This window comes from Mercenaria mercenaria, chromosome 7, assembly GCF_021730395.1.
Source record: "Mercenaria mercenaria strain notata chromosome 7, MADL_Memer_1, whole genome shotgun sequence".
Lineage (NCBI taxonomy): Eukaryota > Metazoa > Mollusca > Bivalvia > Venerida > Veneridae > Mercenaria > Mercenaria mercenaria.
In genome coordinates, this window is record NC_069367.1 from 37,415,047 (window position 1) to 37,435,630 (window position 20,584).

The window sequence follows — 20,584 nt, forward strand, 5'->3', positions numbered from 1 at the left end:
TTTATTTTAATGCAAAACACCTGTGTTATACTTAAAAGAAACGTGCAAGATGCATGCATTCGCGCATAACAAAGGTCTACAGTTAATCCTGGTATAACATCTGTTTCATACGAATCTGTCTTAGCTCAATTTTGATGTTTCAAGGTTATTTGAATCGGCTTCGAGTCCATTTCCTGGAGAAAAAAAAAACAGTTCTGGCGTCATAATTATGAGTTGTTGTCGTGACTACAGTGGTGTTCAAACACATGGCCACCAGGTAGAGTGGCTGACACCTCAACCACTAGACCACTGTATTTTGAACCAGTCTCATTATCCTTCAGTAGACCATTTACTTTCCAACCAGTAACTAGAGAATGCTTTGTCTCTAAATGCTCAAACTTCATAGGATGGATGACTGTGGTCAATTAATGAACCCATTTGTGTTCGACGTCAGTAGGTTTGAAGTCGAGGCTACGTGTCATCGGGACTTTTAACAGTTACTGCTAAATAGCTAAAGAACACTTTTTACCTATCGTCATGCATGCATGCGACTGTTTGTGAGAACTTATTTATAGTAGCCACCGGCAGCACATATTGACGACTCCGGAAGACAGTACTTTAGTAAGAGGATGGAGCTGTATACACAAGATGCTTCAATTCCTGAGGTTTCTCTCATTCTTTAGCTTGTCGGATGTAAAGCACCTATACACGGGCCTCCTATCCCATTGTTGGTAATTTTAGTTGGATGAGTGAGTGCTCACGACCTCTAGTTTCGTAGTCAGACAGTGTTACTATTTAATGAGTGGTTTAGGTAAACAGCTTTTTAATCATTTGCCCCTCTCAGCTGTTTGTTAGAAACCTCACTGGAGTGTAGAATTCTTTCATGCGAATTTATAAAGCTGTCCAAAGGTTGGTGGTTCTCTCCAGTTGTCTCACCTTGCCTGATGTGCATCTAGGATCTATCCTCCCGAATCCCTACACCTATAAATAGCTAATAGATGGCCTATAAAAGATAACTGCTATCTATGTCAACAGACTAAAAGGGGTTTAATATTACTAAGGCCTAAAAAATCTTTGTTTCCGGTAACATGCTCAAAAACATTTGGGTAGGTAGGTCGGATTTTTTTTTTTTTTTTTTTTTTTTGGAGTTTTTTTAATTAGACTTTTCGTAAATCATTTTATGTCAAAAATGAATACAAAGAAGAGGGTTATGCCTTTAGAGCATCAGTAAGTTGATTTCTAACATCACTGACCATGTTTAAAGCATAAAAAGCGAAGTTTTGCAACTTCTTGTTAAAAAGTTGAAAAAGAAATTCTCCAAGGCCATAGAAACATTTAGGGTCGGGCCAAAAATTTAGGGTAGGTCGGGATACCGGAAACATTTTTTTTTACGCCTATAGGAGAAAGGGAAGAGTGCAAAAGCCACATCTATTAGGAAATCTTTTGCCATATCTACTGGTCTACATACTGTGATTGCTCGGGTTCAACATTTTTTTGTCATAAACGATGTTGTCTTCTTTAAGCATGCAGCTAATTTTACCATTTTCACGTCTTTGATATGTCGATTCCAAGGACCGAACCCACGACCTCCCGCACTCTACGTTGGTGTCCTACCATTAGACTACCGAGGCGATACATTCAGGTCTGCCAATGACCAGCGTTTCTGAGTGGTTAAGGTCGCTGACATCGAATCTCTTGCCCCATTACCGATGTGGGTTTGAAACCTTGCTTTGCCGGGGTGTAGAATTCTTCATGTTAGGAAGCGATGCAGCTAGCTTAAAGGTCGGTGGTTCTACCCAGGTGCCCGCTCATTATGAGATAATGCCCGGAGGAATACCTGGGGTTTTCTTCCACTATGAAAGTGAAAAAGTGATCTAAACCCTAAAACCCAGTAAAATAAAATCAGAACCTGCAAGTAGCCTGAAGGGCTGTCGGGCCTAAGACCGAGAAGGGCCGTCAGTCCTAAGCCCGCTATTCAAAAAACCTACTAGTCCGAAATTCAATGGATTAGGGATGTCTCCATTCATCCTTTAATTTCAGGTTTCAGACTAATGGGTACGGGTGCTTTAAAAGCTGGGGTGGGGGTGTATCCATTCATTCTTAAATTTCAGGCTTTCGGGCTATTGCCTGGGCACGAATCGTTAAAAATCGGCAGGCTTGCAGAAGATTTCTCGTCAACCTGGTGCACACCAAATGGCTGAACTAATGTCTGCAATTTGAGGAATTCAAATTTGACCTATGTCCTGATCTGTGCCTTTTTCATTTTTATCCCATAAAAAGCAGTTTACAGTTATAACAAACAAAAAATCAACAACAAGTTACTGACTGTCAGGATTTCACATTGTTATTAGTGTTCAACTGGTATTAATGGATCGCGATAATTTTATTTTAACGGTACTTGGTAAAATCCAAAAACAGGTAAAGCAGTTGTATTTTCCGATAAGTGGTGTTCATTTGTATATTGTAGTAATACTACTTTAGACACGATGCGTCGTTCCATAACAGATTTGTAGTCAAGTGGATAGTGTGTTGGATCTCTATTCTTTTTATGTTTGTATGATGTAGCTTCGAGCCCTTCTTTTTAAAAAAGATTTTACTAATTCTATTTTTGCAGGTCTTTTTATATCATCTTTTGTATTTATTTTTGCTTTCATTCTTGCAAGAGTTTTCTCTATTCATTTTGCAATGTTAATAGATTTAATATCGATTCTAATATGAGATCCCCTGAAAAAATATTAATATGTACTTAGTATAAGTGCACAAGAAAATCATGATACAAATAGCTTTACCTGCATTCTTCTCCAGGTAAAAACATGTTAAAAAAAAGAAAAAGTAGCTCGTCCTGTATTCGAACCAGCACCGTAAGCTTACAAATCATACGTGTTAACCACTAGACTACGCCGCTATTTACATCGGTTTTGCGATATAAGATATTTGTCATGTAATGTTTCCACCTGATTCCCTATTTCATTGTTATGGGTTGATCCGGTATTAGTAAATAAAGGCCACAGTTATCGCGTTTTGTTAACATATAACAATGAGGGGAGATCCATGTTAACTGTATAATTGCCATGATAGGGATGTCTCCCTGGGGCCTTTTTAGGGGACCAGTCATTATGAATTTGATTGCTTATAATGAGAATCAGTCAAGCAGAATAAATACCCAGTTAATAATAGTCACAGTAAGAGCATTTCAACTTGGACATACATAGATATAAAACTGAACAACAGCATTTAGAAAACTGAAAAAAAAGACTTGGAAATTATAAAAATAAAGTGAGTATATTTTCTTCTTTCGTTTGATTCTTTTTTGTTCTTTTCTTAGATATTCAAATTTACTGATGTAGCTCAACTGCAAGATTTTCTTTTTTTTTGAGGGCGTTTCAAAGTTTGCTCGAACTTGAACAGGTAGGGCACAATGCTCGTTCTACATTGTTTTATATTAATTCTTAAGATATTTTGATATATTAATTATTACTAAGATATATTTTCTAGATTCTTTTCAAAATGCATTTTATCTTTGTATAAAAAAACAGCATCTATATACAATTGTAATGAGAAATGTTTCCCCTGGACGCATTGCAGGATATAACTGTACAAAACATGGTGATTTTATTATTTTTAAGACATTTTTAATTGATGATAAATATGTATGTTTTTATTAATACATGTATATTAAAGATATGAAACATGTGTATCAGTCATTGAATGGCTTCTGGTCAATAGTTAATATTATTTGCCTAGAAAATACATATTTTTGAATGTTGATCGGCAAGATATTCAGTAAGGGTATAAAATATTATATGCAGAATGAGCTTTGTGCATTACCAATGTACGTGTAAGACTGAATAATGTTGTGCTCGTGTACATTTGCGCTTGATAATGTAGTCCTGTAGTGTTCCATGTAATCTGTTACATTTTTAGCTCATCTGATTTTTTGAAAAAAAATGATGAGTTATTGTCATCACTTGAGCGGTTGTCGGCGTCGGCGTCGGCGTCGGCGTTGCCTGGTTAAGTTTTATGTTTAGGTCAGCTTTTCTCCTAAACTATCAAAGCTATTGCTTTGAAACTTGGAATACTTGTTCACCATCATAAGCTGACCCTGTATAGCAAGAAACATAACTCCATCTTGCTTTTTGCAAGATTTATGGCCCCTTTTGTACTTAGAAAATATCAGATTTCTTGGTTAAGTTTTATGTTTAGGTCAACTTTTCTCCTAAACTATCAAAGCTATTGCTTTGAAACTTGGAATACTTGTTCACCATCATAAGCAGACCCTGTACATCAAGAAACATAACTCCATCTTGCTTTTTGCAAGATTTATTGCCCCTTTTGGACTTAGAAAATCAGTTTTCTTGGTTAAGTTTTATGTTTAGGTCAGCTTTTATCCTAAACTATCAAAGCTATTGCTTTAAAACTTGCAACTCTTGTTCACCATCATAAGTTGACCCTGTATAGCAAGAAACATAACTCTGTCCTGCTTTTTGCAAGATTTATGGCCCCTTTTGGACTTAGAAAATATCAGATTTCTTGGTTAAGTTTTATGTTTAGGTCAACTTTTTCTCTTAAACTATCAAAGCTATTGCTTTAAAACTTGCAACACTTGTTCACCATCATAAGCTGACCCTGTACAGCAAGCAACATAACTCCATCCTGCTTTTTGCAATAATTATTGCCCCTTTTGGACTTAGAAAATCATTTTCTTGGTTGAGTATTATGTTTAAGTCAACTTTTCTCATAAACTATCAAAGCTATTGCTTTAAAACTTGCAACAGTTTTTCACCATCATAAGTGGACACTGTACATCAAGAAACATAACTCTATCCTGCTTTTTGCAAGAATGATGGCCCTTTTTAGACTTAGAAAATCATGGGTAGGACAATATTTCTATTACACAAAAAAAATCAGATGAGCGTCAGCACCCGCAAGGCGGTGCTCTTGTTTATGCATAACTGTAACATGATATTTCAGATATACAATCATCAGAAAAAAATGTCACATTTCACATTCGACAATCTTGTATCAGACCTGACCAAACTTGATGCTCCTCTACAAAGTGGACCGCCCATGAGATGGCGCAGGAAGGCTTCAAGTGGACTCGAACCTGGAGGTAGGTGGACACAGGCTGTCCACAAGTTCAGTCAGCTGATCTAGGAAATTGCTTTAACACATAAACCTAGATAATTTATGCCGACGAAATTAACCGATTTCACAGTAGATCTACTCCGTAAAATTGTTATATAGATTTTTCAGTCTACATATTTTATACTTACAGACCAACTGTATGAAAACTGCTGAAAATACATTTGTTCTCAAAATCGCAGATCAAATTCAATTGTTTTACTTATGGTATGCATGTATAACAGTCAGTTGTGACTTTTAAGTCATTTCTTTAAAATCGAAAAAAATCAAAGACAATCACATTTATTAAATAGCCTACATTTAAATATCATATGTCAATATGCCTTACAGATATTTCTAAGACCATATGATATCCTTAAATCAGAGTTAATTTTGATATCATTTATTCAGATTAATGATATCTCCACCATTAGAAGCTGGAAAATCGCCGTATGTCCTATAATTGTGTTGGCGTGACTTTAAACTGAGTTTATTCCTTAATTTTATAGGGCTTTCTCCCAGACTTTCTAACAGAACTCCAGGGCTTACTCCAAATGTACCAGATTCTGCAAAAACAGTAAAAACTCCTGGAACTGCCAAAACTCCTGGGAAATCTGATAAAGGACTAGGAGTACCACAGAACAAAGGCCGTTGGAAAACACCATCTAAGACGCCAAATAAAGGAGGACAGCAAGATAGGTAAATTTTGCCACTTTGTCTGTCCGTCGGTCTGTATGTCTGTCTTTCTTTGGTAAATAAGTTCATATTTTGCTTAATGTTGCCAGATCTAATACCCGTCAATCATTCATTAAACGCTCAATCGGAGGCTTTGAATTAGATTATTTAAAAAAAATGTGCTATAAGGGACTGATTCTACGAAACAATAAGCTATTTTTGATGGGTAATGTAGGAAAAAATATTGCCATTGATGGCTGTTTCACAAAACAGTTGTTTTACCTTGATCACATAATTAAGCGTCTCACCTTCCGAATTGGTCATCTTTAACATTTGCTGATTTCGAAACATTTGCCCCTCACCACTCTGGGTTCGAACCATTTTTTGGGTGTATAATTCTGTAATGCAAGGGTGCTATCCAGCTGGCATGTGGCAGGCAAGTGGTTCTACCCAGGTGCTTACGCATTCCTGAAATGATGCTCAGAGGGGCACCTGGGTTCCTCCACCATTAAAAGCTAGAAAGTTACCATATGACCAATAATTGTGTGGGTGTGACGTTAAACCAAACAAAAATATATGTATGAATATAGTATCTAAAAGGTTCATGTATTTTCAGGTTTATTCCCAACAGAGCAACATCAGACATGGATCTCGCTGGTTTTGCTATTCAAAGTGGTGAAGATGAGGAGAATGTCTCTCCGTCTAAAGTTGAGTACCGGAAACAGTTAGGCGAAGCTATGAATGTACCAGATAACGTTAAAATCTTGTCTTACCAAGAAAATAAACCAAAACCTGCTGAAGGTAAGGACAACTTGTGTGTAGCTCGTTATTTTTGAGATCATGCAGAAAAAATGAGTCTAATAACTGAAAGAAGGAGTGTTCAACTTCGTTTGCCTCTAGGCTGACAGCGAGACACTTCAGAAATTTTCAGTGTCTGTAGCAAAATTCAAATCCTGGACCTGAAGTGTGTCACCATAGACATCTAGACCACCTGGCCACACACAGATCACAAGACTATGAATTTGGACAATTCTCGGGTCTCCGATGTATCAGTACATTTTCTACAATGATTTTAGCCGTGCCATGAGAAAACCAACATAGTGGGTTGGCGACCAGCATGGATCCAGACCAGCCTGCGCATCCGCGCAGTCTGGTCAGGATACATGCTGTTCGCTTTCAGAGCCTATAGCAATTAGAGAAACTGTTAGCGAACAGCAAGGATCCTGACCAGACTGCGCGGATGCGCAGGCTGGTCTGGATCCATGCTGGTCGCCAACCCACTATATTGGTTTTCTCATGGCACGGCTCATTTGTTGGTTGGCAATATGCCTCGAGTATTTCTTGGAAGTTATTTTCCCCCCATCTCCTATTCTTGTAGAGATGCTTGTAGCATGTTGTATACTAGTAGTGCAGAATCCAGAAATGTTGGCAAAGTTTACTTGTTACCATTACATAAGTGAAATACTGTTAACAAATAATGTTAAGCCTAAACCAAACATTGCTACCAGTTATTATTGTTTTATACGGGACTAAAGTGGATGTTTAGATGTGTGTTAACTTAAGATAGTCGCTACCGGTAACCCTCCAGAAGATTAAACATTACAAACTTTAGTAAGAGGATAGTACGAGACATAGAAGACGTTCTATTTTCGGAAGCTTCCCTGGTTCTTTAGCATGTCAGGTGTAAAGTATCCATATACATGGCTCTTATTAAGTTGTTTGTTAAGATTGATAAATATTCTAGATTGGGAAACCGAGGATGGTTCTCGCGATCCCTGGTTTTGTAGTCAGGCAGTGTTGCCACTGGATCAGTGTGTCCGCTGAACTGTATCATACACTAGAAAGCATTTTTATGGCTAAACCTCTATCTTATCTTTCTCATTGTAGGACACACCAACAACCTACAGGTTATCTACAGTAAGAAGGCATATGGAGGCTCAGGACAGGGGTCAAACAGGGTCATACCCCAGGTACCGGAGAGGATCCTTGATGCCCCGGAACTTCTAGATGACTACTGTAAGTCATGTACAGTACGAGATATGTCTGTTTTAAATCGAATGTATGATATTGTTAGAAATATCAAAGTGTACTCTTAATTAATTTACATATTTAAAGACCAGTTTCACTTGAAATATCAAAATAATACCATATTTTATTGTGTTAACATTCTAAATGTTTAATATGTTCAGACTTAAACATACTTGACTGGTCCTCAAATAAAGGTTTTGTTGGTGGCTCTTTGTAGCTTAATTTTTATCAGGGATGAATGTGCACTTGTTAATTTTATTGAGACTTTGCTTGTTTTTATCGTACTTCAGACTTGAACTTACTGGATTGGTCATCAAACAACCACGTGTCAGTGGCGCTTGGAAGCTCCGTGTTTATCTGGGATGCAAGTTCTGGTAGTATTGTACAGCTAATGACAATGGAGGAACAGGGCCAATATGTTTCTGCTGTAAAATGGATTGAGCAGGGATCCATCCTTGGTGTTGGAACCAGTCAGGGTCATGTTGAGGTTATTCTAATTATAATATTCTTTTAAATGGATTAAACATTTATAACAGGGATATACAGAGATCGCTTGATACTATGCTCATCAAACTTCACAGGATGATTGTATGTGGCAGTAGCTGATGCTTATCAGTTCGAGTGTCCCTAAATCAAAGGTCAAGGCTACATTGACCTTGAGACTGAAACCGTTTCAACTTTTTTAACTGCAGAACGCTTTGTTCTATAATGGTCAGTTTTTAAAGAGTGATTGTCTGTGGTCTGTAGATTACCCCAGTTGTTTTGGGGATCAGTAGGTCAGAGGTCAATGTCACAATGACCGCAAGATAGATAATTTATTGCAGTTAAAAACTAAAATGTGTGATGTTTGCCTGTGATAAGTAGATGATCCTTACCATTCTTCGGGTCACTTAGTCAAAGGTCAATTTTACAGTTGCAGCAATACTTAAGACAGTTTCTGATTAATAACAGCATAACTCTTTCACCAATAGAGGTCAAATTTTAGTAGGGTCAGAAGGTTAAAGGTCAATGTTAAAGTGACCGGAATTTTAAACTTTGCCCAGTCAATAATTTGAGAACGTTGGGAGTCTGCCCTACAGCCATCATATGCAAGAAGATGAAAAGAATGAAACGTCAAGGTAAAAGTGTACTTTAGACTAAAATTGACTTTCAACATGCCACCTTTGTGAACATATATGTGTCTTAGTAAAATTGTGTGTGTTTACCAAAATATAACTTAAAGGTTTTTTTGTAGTTGTGGGATGTATCTGTACAGAAGCGAATCCGATCAATGACTGGCCATGCTGCTAGAGTTGGCTCCCTTTCCTGGAACTCGCACATTCTGTCAAGGTATGTTTTAATAGAAAAAAATATTATTTATATTTCAGTAACATATTATTATTATATAGTAATCTTAAGAAATAAAACATACATTAAAGAAACGAAATTTTGAGCATCATTTGTTTAGCTTTTAAGCTGATACTCCAGATTAATAGTGTATGATAGGGCGTGTGAACCAATTATTCATCCTTTAAATCAAGCGTCATGGCACCTTATCTGCAACTGATAGCACATTAGAGGCCGCATCTCGTACGCGATTTTCATGAAATTTGCACAAAATCTGCAGCAAAAGGTTCACAAGAAACAATATTTCTTTAGAAACAATAGAAATAATCAGATATTGACTTATTACTTAAGGTAAACATACTAGCTGCTACATTTTTCAGCAATTTTAATGAAACTAAACCAGAATGTTTTGTCTTCAAGATTGAAGTTTATTCATCAAGGGTCAGAAAAAGATCATTAGGTCAAATTATAGATTTACTTCAAAAGTAATTTATACTCATAAACATGTACATGTACATCAAACTTGGTGTGAAACATACATGCCCAGAGCTCTATCGAAATGGATCTTCATGAAGGTCAGTCAATGTCAGATGGGCGGCTCGGGGTCTTCGTGACCCTTGTCTTCTCTACATTATTAAACGTAATTGCTATGGTACAAAAAGTTAAAATGTGACAAAATAGTGTATCCCATGAAAATATTATTCAGGGAAGTTGTTATAGAAAAATGACAATATACAAAATGTACTATGGAAAACATGCAAGTTATTTATTTTGCCCATCCAAATTGCCGACCTTTATGTTTGTCCAATAGTCACAAAAAGTTTATTCTTTTCACGGAATCCATCATCAATTTCTTGCTATAATTCTGTCGTAATTTTGTTGAATAAAGTTATTATTGATATCATGATTGCGTTATTTTATCACACAGCGGTTCTCGCTCAGGTGTCATACATCACAGTGATGTGAGGGTCGCTGATCACTGTGTCGGCGTGCTAAACAGCCATACCCAGGACGTATGCGGATTGAGCTGGTCCCCTGACGGGAAGTACCTTGCCAGCGGAGGTAACGATAACATCCTCAACATCTGGAACAATCACCTGGGAAACGATGTAACCCCACTGCTTAGTCTGACACACCACCAGGCTGCTGTGAAAGTGAGTTCATTCAATCTGGCTATTAGTCAATCACTCAGACCATTTGAGCTCTTTTCTCTCCGTTTTGTGATTTTAATACTTGCTGTCAAGACGAAAACTTGTTCGAAAGTCCAGATTTTTCATATTAGTCTTGCAAAACTGTAAGCATAATACCTTTAGGGCCAAAATATTAATGTTGTGATAGTGCTTTGTCAGGCATGTGTCGTCCACGTGTTTCATAATATGCACAGCTACAATTTAAATTCCAGGTATTACATCTATCATTAACATCATTGATTTCCGTACAACATTGCAAAACATCGGAGCATCCAAATTAAAACCTTGGCTAACTTTTTTACTCCATCAGAAGTTAACCGATGTTAAAAGTTTTGACGTTCAAAAAAAGTAACAATTAAGCTTTCATTGTATATTTCAGGCCCTGTCTTGGTGTCCATGGCAACCAAACATTCTTGCCAGCGGTGGAGGTACTGCAGACAGACATATCAGAATATGGAATGTTAACACTGGAAGCAATCTGTCGGCTGTTGATGCAAAGTCACAGGTATTTATTAGAGTTATCCTGCAGCAAAATTAACATTCAATATAATAACGTTTAATATTTTACTTTAACTAGATTAATAAATCAAGTAATAACGAACACTCTTTGGCTGAGTTCTTAATATCGCAGAACTTTGAATCACTTGTTCCTCAGATCTGTGTGTTTGTGAACCCTGCACATGTGGTCGTAAAAAGCCACCCAATTTCCTTGTGGAAAGTATAGTGCCCATCACAGTCTGACTAAAGTACATCTCCTATTACGCTACCGTCGTAGGATCTGAAGACGTGCTATTGATAGCCTCGTTCTGACGACCATTCCGCTAGCCAATCAGAGCCTTTACTTACAAGATTTTGTAAGCTTAAAAAATTCAAATTTACTGGGTTTTTCATATTTACAATTCTTATGACGACCACATCAGGACTACGCCCTCGTGTTTTGAAAGAAATCATATGTCATTGTACGGACTTGGTCACGTAAAGTGTCAGACAGCCGGTTAGCTCAGTTGGTAGAGCTCTTGCCCTGTAATTGAAGGGTTCTGGGTTCGAGCCTCGAACTAACTGAACATTTTTCTTACTCTTTGAAAGTTTGACATTCGACGCTATTTTGATGGTTCAGCAAAATGCTTGTTGAAACAAGTCGTCTGATTGGTTCAAATAAAAATACATGTAGATTTGCGAAAATAAAAATAGCTACATTGGAATAGTAAATCAAAATAATAAATTCAAAATATACAGAAGACGAATGTGAATGGGTCATTCTCAAATCTTCGTCTGGAAGATCAAGTACTTTAGTCAGATTGATACCCATCTTTGCCTAAACTGGTTAATAAATTGTGCAAGTTGGTCAGTTACAAAATGTTTGGTGATCGCGTGATTGGAAACGTTTGAACAATATGTATGATATATACTGGAATAGTGTCGGTGACACCACCGTGTCGGGATGTCTGAAAGTTTACTTGTCTTGTTACATAACAGCGCTTCAGTAAAACATTTTTGAAAAACGCCTATTTCGGACACGAGTAAAAAGCGATATGAGCCGCGCCATGGGAAAACCAACATAGTGGCTTTGCGACCAGCATGGATCCAGACCAGCCTGCGCATCCGCGCAGTCTGGTCAGGATCCATGCTGTTCGCTGTCAATACCTATTGCAATTAGAGAAACTGTTAGCGAACAGCATGGATCCTGACCAGACTGCGTGGATGCGCAGGCTGGTCTGGATCCATGCTGGTCGCAAAGCCACTATGTTGGTTTTCCCATGGCGCGGTTCATATGATTTTCATGAATTGATTCTGCAGTTCTACAAACCAAAACAAGAGACTGAAAGAAAGGTTTCTTCAGAATTAATTTCATTAAGTTGATTTCTTAATAATTATTTAGTCAGACTTACTTGTAAAGTAACAAGGTATTTGCAGGTATGTGCAATCTTGTGGTCCAAAGAGTATAAAGAACTGATATCTGGTCACGGATTCTCTCAGAATCAGCTGTCCATCTGGAAATATCCTGATCTCACAAAACTTACTGATCTTGAAGGTAAAGTATACGTAATATGAAATGTTTGTTTGGCAGTATCTGTAGTACAGCCTGATAACAGTGGGGTTAACTCAAAGTATATAAAACGTAGTTGGTGGTCGTAGACTGCTAGACTTAGACTAGACTGCATGATAATTGTTGACACTAGAACAGGAGCTGAGAAGGAGAAATACCAAAGGTTATTTTATAGGAACTTCCGCCGATTGTATAGAAAGAAGACCGTTCTGAGTGTTGTCACATTATATACAGGCGACTGATATTGCAGGTCAGACTAGTAAAATTATGTGTGTCAAACGGTTGGCATGTGTTTTCTATCAAAAATAACTTGTTAGCGACAAGTTAGTGTCACTAGTAAATGTATTAGAGCTAGACAAAAGTTGGCTTTAGAAACTGCGTCCTTATTATAATCATGATAGGAATAAATCAACATTCAGTCGATAATTGCCTTTAATTTTGTCTTATTTTAAAACAGGTCACAAGGCTCGAGTCCTGAACCTTGCCATGTCTCCTGACAACACAATGGTGGCAAGCGCTGCGGCTGATGAAACGATCCGTATCTGGAACTGTTTTGCTGCAGACAAAACAAAGAAGACTGTCACAACTAAACCGGGCAAACAAAAGACGGAACATGTCTTACTCAAGGCTTCACATATCAGATAAAAAGAGACACATTTTTGAAGTTGATGCAAACTATTAAGTGATTTACTACATGCATATTGAGACGAACCTCTGATGAGCATGATCGCTGGGTTAACCAATGTGTTGTTGCTAAGAGGTTTTGCTCGGGAGAGGTTGATTCGCTACAAAACTTGTCTAGTCAAAAAGAAAACACTGTCCTTTCATAGAATATGAACCCCTATATTACTTAAATGTTCAGGTTAATATTTTGATGCACTTTCACTAATATCTCTGTTATAACTCTAAGGCCTGGATTCAAATTTAAATTACCACTTAACTGATATTAGACAAGTTCTATATTTGTTGTATCAACATTTCATGAACTATGTACTTTTTTCTTAGAATTTCGCGTTAAAGTTGTAATACTCTTTCACCTTATCACTGTTTTTTCTTAACTGGTTGAATTGAAACTAAGATTTTAGTTCAGAATTATTTCCCCACAACATATGATACAAGGTACATAACTCTGGCTGGAATATTCCATGGATTATGATCCTGTCAAACAATTTCATGTTCAGATTTAGATGCATATTCACTGTATCTCTGTTATTACTGAATGCATTGCGTTCAACCGTAAAATAAGTGTTCCACATCTTCACACACGTAGCACACAAGGTCCATAAAGTGCAGATATGCATGATAAACTAATTTTAGGGACAATCATACCTTAGTCCCTTATTTAGATAAACATGTTCAATAGTGAAAATCTGTGCAGAGAAAATATATACTTCAATCATACATGTATATGTGAAAATCAATGCAAATCATTGTATATAATTTATCAGATGTAAAACTGAATTAAATCATTCTAAATTGACTAGTTTGCTCTTACTTAAGTGACAAATCATGCGGCATTTGCAGTCAAATTAACTATACGATCGTTTATAGGTAAAAGATATGCTGACTTTATAAAAAAAAATAGTAAAAGTGGTCCCTCCCTACTGGTTTCTTAATGATAAACTAATTTTTTAGGTGTATTTTATACGGTGTTCCGTTTGGGTCATCGCCGCATATTGTGTGCTCGAAAGAACGATACCGTGAAGTTGAAAAGTCGAAATAACGAAACTACGGCGGTAAAAAAAACGAATTTATTTCGTTCTTTCATGATTGTATTTTCGTCTTTTCAAAATCTTGGTTTCGTTGGTTGACTTCTCGACATCGTAATTTCGACTTTTTGCCATGGTCCTTTCGCCTTTTCACCATCGTGGTTTTTAGCTTTTGCTGTTACAAGCTCATTTTATGCGGCAATGGCCTTAACGGGACATCGTTATCATAATTCAGTTGCTCGTATTTTACCAACTTTAATGCCTTAATTAAGTTTCTAAAATGATGTGGGATTATCAAAAATGCAAACCGTCAAGCAAGATATTTAAGAAACTTCCGGAAAAAAGAAAAATGCGAAGAACATTTTATTCTGAAACCTTGTAACTTTTATTAATTAATTGTTAATTAATAGACTATCAAAGAATAGGAACAAAATAATTATTTATCATGCAGAGTTAACAAAGTATATCTGCGATAATTCCTGGTTTTTAGGTCCAGTTTAGACAAGCCGGACAGAATCACCGAATCAACGGTGTATTGACTGATTGACGGCACTTTTTGGCAGCAGGCGAACGGGTGGGGGGGGGGGGGGGGCTAATACGCTTTCCTACAGAGGTGAAGGCCCCTGGTTCGATTCCTGGCTACTCCCATTGTGGTGTGTCCTTGGGCAAGGTCCTTAATCACGATTGCCTCAGTCGACCCAGCTGTAAATGGATACCAGCAAATTGCTGGGGTCAATGTATAATCGGTTTTATCTGTTCTTGAATTAGGCTCGCCCAAAAGCTGTACAGAGCTTATGTTCGTTGTTTCACAAAGCGACGGCACATAAAATTTACTTTTACCTTTCGATAGGCTGTAACACCACACGCTTCTTTGCCGGTCGCATAGATTAAGAAGTCGAAGGTTTTTGCTAACACACAAATGTTTATTTACAACATGAACTATACTAAAACTTGATCCAGGTATAAATACATCAGCTTTTAAATGATTTTGTTCCACGCCAAACTCTGCAGTAATTTATATTTCAAACCCGAAAATTTCTATACTCTAACCCTTCAACTGAATAGAACTCGATCTCGAGATTTTTTCGCTGAGTATTTATACCCTTCTCTGCGTCGCAATAACATGTTTACAACATTTTAACATGACAATCACAACATTTTAACATTTTAACATGACAATCACAACATTTTAACATGAAAATCAATACATTCAATATAAACACAGAAAATCATAAACAACAGATACATAATCTGTCGCTACTGCATATTTTTGTAAGAAATGACTAGTACTGAAATAAATAAAGTAATTAAGATGAATCATTTTTCTGCTACTCAATTCCTTAAGTAGTAAAACAAAAGTGGCTGACCACGTAAACAAAGTACTTATCATTGCTGATCAATTCAAACACTGTGTAACAAAACAAACTGAGTTTTACCATGCTATTTTTAGCTCACCTGTCACATAGTGACAAGGTGAGCTTTTGTGATCACCCTTCGTCCGTCGTCAGTCCGTCCGTGCGTCCGTCCGTCCGTCAACAATTTCTTGTCTGCACGATAGTTGTTTCATTTATGATTTTAATTTAACCAAACTTGCACACAACTTGTATCACCATAAAATCTCGGTTCCTTTCTTGAACTGGCCAGATCCCAATATAGGTTCCAGAGTTATGGCCCCTGAAAGGGCCAAAATTAACTATTTTGACCTTGTCTGCACAATAGCAGCTTTATTTAGGATTTGATTTTTACCAAACTGGCTCACAACTTGTATCACCATAAGATCTTGGTTCCTTTCGTGAACTGGCCAGATTCCAATATGGGTTCCAGAGTTATGGCCCCTGAAAGGGCCAGAATTAGCTATTTTGACCTTGTCTGCAAAATAGCAGCTTCATTTATGACTTTATTTTAACCAAACTTGCACGCAACTTGTATCACCATAAGATCTTGGTTCCTTTATTGAACCGGCCAGATCCCGTAATGGGTTTCAGAGTAATGGCCCCTGAAAGGGCCATATTAGCTACTTTGACCTTGTCTGCACAATAGCAGCTTCATTTATGATTTGATTTTAACCAAACGTGCACACAACTTGTATCACCACAAGATCTTGGTTTCTTCTTTGAACTGGCCAGATTCCATCATGGGTTCCAGAGTTATGGCCCCTTAAAGGTCCAAAATTGGTTATTTTGGCTTTTGCAGCCATATAGAGACTTCATTTATGGTTTGATTTGATACAAACTTCCAAAATATCTTCAACAACAATAAATCTTGGATTCCATGACAAATCAGATCCAAGCGTAGGTTCCAGAGTTATTTTATATCTGATTACCTCCCCTGATTGTAATCAAAATGAATTTATATCAGTAAGTACTTCTAGGACTTATTTGAAATTTCATTATTGTCATTAGTTGGACTGAGCCAATCAGGGTAGATAACTATGGACTGACTTTATGTCACATTACCTCCCTTTATTTCAAATTAAAATGGGTATATCTCCATAACTAATAAATATACTGATCTGAAATTTCATTAATGTCAACAGATTTATTTGGCAGATCCTTCTTTTGTTCACTTACAATAATTTTCTTTTTAATTACTTCCCTTTTACGTTACTATAAATAGCTTATTTTTAGTAACTTTTTTATTACTGGCTGTAGGGAAAAACCGAGACCACTTTTCTGTGGTACAACATGGATGGTACCTCCAACTTCTAGGTTATTTTGACATATCTGTACCTTTAAAAAGAAATTTCTTTTTGGTTAAATTTCTTCCTTTTGTTGTTCCTGTCCTTTGGCCTTAGATATTTTTTCCGAGGACCTTCCTGTCCTCAGGTGCAATGATAACAGGTGAGCGATTTAGGGCCATCATGACCCTCTTGTTTTTTTCTTTTTTCTTTCTTTTTTTTGCTTATGTGTCATAAAGATCTACTCATTGTTTACAGATATACACTGTCAACTAAGGTGTGCAATAGGCTAAAGAGCATTTGGCTGAATTTGTCAGTGACAAGTTAATACTTCTTTAAATGTGGTTAGATCGAAATATCAAAACCCATGGGACCATAACTTATCAAAGCATCAGTGACTTTAAAATAGAATTCCTTGTTGAATTTATATGTTCATTGATCTTATATGACTAGTCAGTTGCTCTGGTTTTATTAGCTCACCTGTCACATAGTGACAAGGTGAGCTTTTGTCATCACCCTTCCTCCGTCGTCCGTCGTCAGTCCGTCCGTGCGTCCGTCCGTCCGTCAACAATTTCTTGTCTGCACGATAGTGGTTTCATTTATGATTTTATTTTAATCAAACTTGCATCCAAACTTGTATCACCATAAGATCTCGGTTCCTTTCTTCAACTGGCCAGATCCCATTATGGGTTCCAGAGTTATGGCCCCTGAAAGGGCCAAAATTAGCTATTTTGACCTTGTCTGCACAATAGCAGCTTTATTTAGGATTTGATTTTTACCAAACTGGCTCACAATTTGTATCACCATAAGATCTTGGTTCCTTTCTTGAACTGGCCAGATTCCCTTATGGGTTCCAGAGTTATGGCCCCTGAATGGGCCAGAATTAGCTATTTTGACCTTGTCTGCACAATAGCAGCTTCATTTATGACTTTATTTTAACCAAACTTGCACGCAACTTGTATCACCATAAGATCTTGATTCCTTAGTTGAACGGGCCAGATCCCATAATGGGTTCCAGAGTTATGGCCCCTGAAAGGGCCAAAATTAACTATTTTGACCTTGTCTGCACAATTGCAGCTTCATTTATGATTTGATTTTAACCAAACGTGCACACAACTTGTATCACCACAAGATCTTGGTTTCCTTTTTGAACTGGCCAGATTCCATCATGGGTTCCAGAGTTATGGCCCCTTAAAGGTCCAAAATTGGCTATTTTGGCTTTTGCAGCCATATAGAGACTTCATTTATGGTTTGATTTGATACAAAATTCCAAAATAACTTCAACAACAATAATTCTTGGATTCCATGACAAATCAGATCCAAGCGTAGGTTCCAGAGTTATTTTATATCTGATTACCTCCCCTGATTGTAATCAAAATGGATTTATATCAGTAAGTACTTCTAGGACTTATTTGAAATTTCATTATTGTCATTAGTTGGACTGAGCCAATCAGGGTAGATAACTATGGACTGATTTTATGTCAAATTACCTCTCTTTATTTCAAATTAAAATGGGTATATCTCCGTAACTAATGAAGATACTGATCTGAAATTTCATTAATGTCAGCAGATTTATTTGGCAGATCCTTCTTTTGTTCACTTACAATATTTTTTTTTAAATTACTTCCCTTTTACGTTACTATAAATAGCTTATTTTTAGTAACTTTTTTAATATTGGCCGTAGGGAAAAACTGAGACCACTTTTCTGTTGTACAACATGGATGGTACCTCCAATTTTAGGTGTACTTTGACATATCTGTACCTTGTAAGAATTTTTTTTTCTTTTTGGTTAAATTTCTTCCCTTTGTTGTTACTGTCCTTTGGACTTAGATATTTTTTCTGAGGACCTTCTTGTCCTCAAGTGCAATGATAACAGGTGAGCGATATAGGGCCATCATGACCCTCTCGTTTTTAATGATCTTATCCGTCTTTCAGTTTGGACAGTACCATTAGCTCTTAAAAGGGGTGCATACCAAAAAGATACAGACTGAATAGCGAACAGTGCAGATCATGATCAGACTGCACGGATGTGCAGGCTGATTATGATCTACACTGGTCGCAAAGGCAGAATCAAACATGTCCAGCATGGTAGGGGTTAAGGTACTTAATGGATAAATATTCTGTTGCTACGAAATGTAAGTTAGTGTGAAAGATATCAACAATGGTCCGATCAGGTACAAAGACTAACTAGCAGATCTATATAAAAGAGTTACTGGAATTCTACATCAAAAGACAAGACCATTCCTTAATAACTGATTTAGCAGAGAAGTTATTGCTACTTGTACTAGCATTGTGTTACATTATGCCCCGTAAGAATCAAGAATATTCATAGCATGGAGATTCCTAGATGTTACACTGATTGTAATAAAAGGAACCACAAGATTATTTTGATAAGTATCTAGAAAGGAAATATTAATTGCAGGAGAAAACGTCCTTGTAGAAAGGGTAACTCTTACCCCGCTAAATTTCTGTAATGAACTTGTCTTTCGAATTCTCTCAATTTGGACAGTACCATTAACTGTTGAAAAGGATGTTTTCCAACAAGATACTGACTGAATAGCGAACAGTGTAGGTCTTGATCAGACTGCATGGATGGTCATGATGTACACTGTTCGCAAAGACAGAAACAATCCTGTCCAGCATAATAAGGGTTTACACATTTAGAGATAAGCGACAAAGCGTTCTTCATTTATGTCATTGGATAAAAGGTTATTCAAACAAAACCAAATCCTATTTTCCGAAACACACACACACACACACACACACACGCACGCACGCGCGCGCGCGCGCACACACACAGAATATATCACAAAACCCAACATAAAACTGAAAACCGCAGAATGAATTTAGAATTTTAAATTTTGACATTTTCTTGTTTTAGTTATATAGCATCCTAGATCACTTTCCATAGACCTACATATCGAAGAGAAAGTCACTATATTTGTAATATGTAATTATTGCGCATCTTAGCTCCAGACAACGGTTTGGATATATGAATTCTTAAATCTTTGACGATTCCCATACTCAGCATCTTCAGCAATGTCTTTGCGCCAAAGCCTGATTGAAAAGCATATATTTTCAAGAGCTGGTCAATTTGTAGACATAACGGCATCACTTCAGTTGTGATGGCTCCGTTGTCGGGCATCATCAAATACTCGAGCAGTTACCTCGTATGCTGTTTCAGTTATTAAATTATAGACGTTTTTAAAACTCGGATTTTGATGTTAATTGCTAGTTTGTTTCGTACAAAAAAAAAATCAACATTATAAAAGTGGAGCTTATTAATTCTGAATCATTCTATGAAAGGATTTTAAAACACATAATTTACACGGGTTTTCCATTTCTTGTAGTCAAGATGTGACTACTAGGATGAAGATCATTTATACAACACCATTCATGGTGATGTTGTGAATATATAATGGTGATGATCCCCTTGTTAACCAGTATTGCGCTGATTTCGGTGAACCGCGTGTTCATGTCAAAGTTGGGTTCCATCAATGACAGTTGAAATACATAAAAATGTAATTGCTGTTGAAAACATTTCTTGAACATCATTTCTGGTGAAACATATGAAACATGGTTACTGTTGAAATACATTTCTTTGAAACATCATTTCTGGTGAAACATAATGAAGACTTGGTTACTGTTGAAATACATTTCTCTGAAACATCATTTCTGGTGAAACATAATGAAGACATGGTTACTGTTGAAATACATTTCTTTGAAACATCATTTCTGGTGAAACATAATGAAGACATGGTTACTGTTGAAATACATTTCTGGTGAAACATAATGAAGACAGTTACAGTGGAAATACATTTTTTATGAAACA

The 20,584-nt window shown here is 36.8% G+C and overlaps 1 protein-coding gene across 1 annotated transcript; it reads left to right on the forward strand.

The window, feature by feature from the left end:
* The first annotated feature begins 3,105 nt into the window (after window positions 1-3,105).
* LOC123554380 (cell division cycle protein 20 homolog) lies at window positions 3,106-13,846 on the forward strand. Its single transcript, XM_053548133.1, has 11 exons — window positions 3,106-3,255; window positions 4,951-5,089; window positions 5,610-5,799; window positions 6,392-6,576; window positions 7,663-7,791; window positions 8,094-8,290; window positions 9,038-9,132; window positions 10,058-10,283; window positions 10,699-10,824; window positions 12,234-12,351; window positions 12,824-13,846. The coding sequence occupies exons 2-11, from the start codon at window positions 4,972-4,974 to the stop codon at window positions 13,009-13,011; spliced, it is 1,572 nt and encodes a 523-aa protein (XP_053404108.1). The 5' UTR covers window positions 3,106-3,255; window positions 4,951-4,971; the 3' UTR covers window positions 13,012-13,846.
* The last annotated feature ends 6,738 nt before the right edge of the window (window positions 13,847-20,584 follow it).

Excerpts from the sequence above, each read along its gene's own strand:
- LOC123554380 (XM_053548133.1), top strand. The coding sequence starts at position 4,972 with ATGTCACATTTCACATTCGACAATCTTGTATCAGACCTGACCAAACTT. Across the intron at positions 7,792-8,093 it reads GGAACTTCTAGATGACTACT|ACTTGAACTTACTGGATTGG; the intron begins GTAAGTCATGTA and ends ATCGTACTTCAG. Across the intron at positions 10,284-10,698 it reads ACCACCAGGCTGCTGTGAAA|GCCCTGTCTTGGTGTCCATG; the intron begins GTGAGTTCATTC and ends TGTATATTTCAG.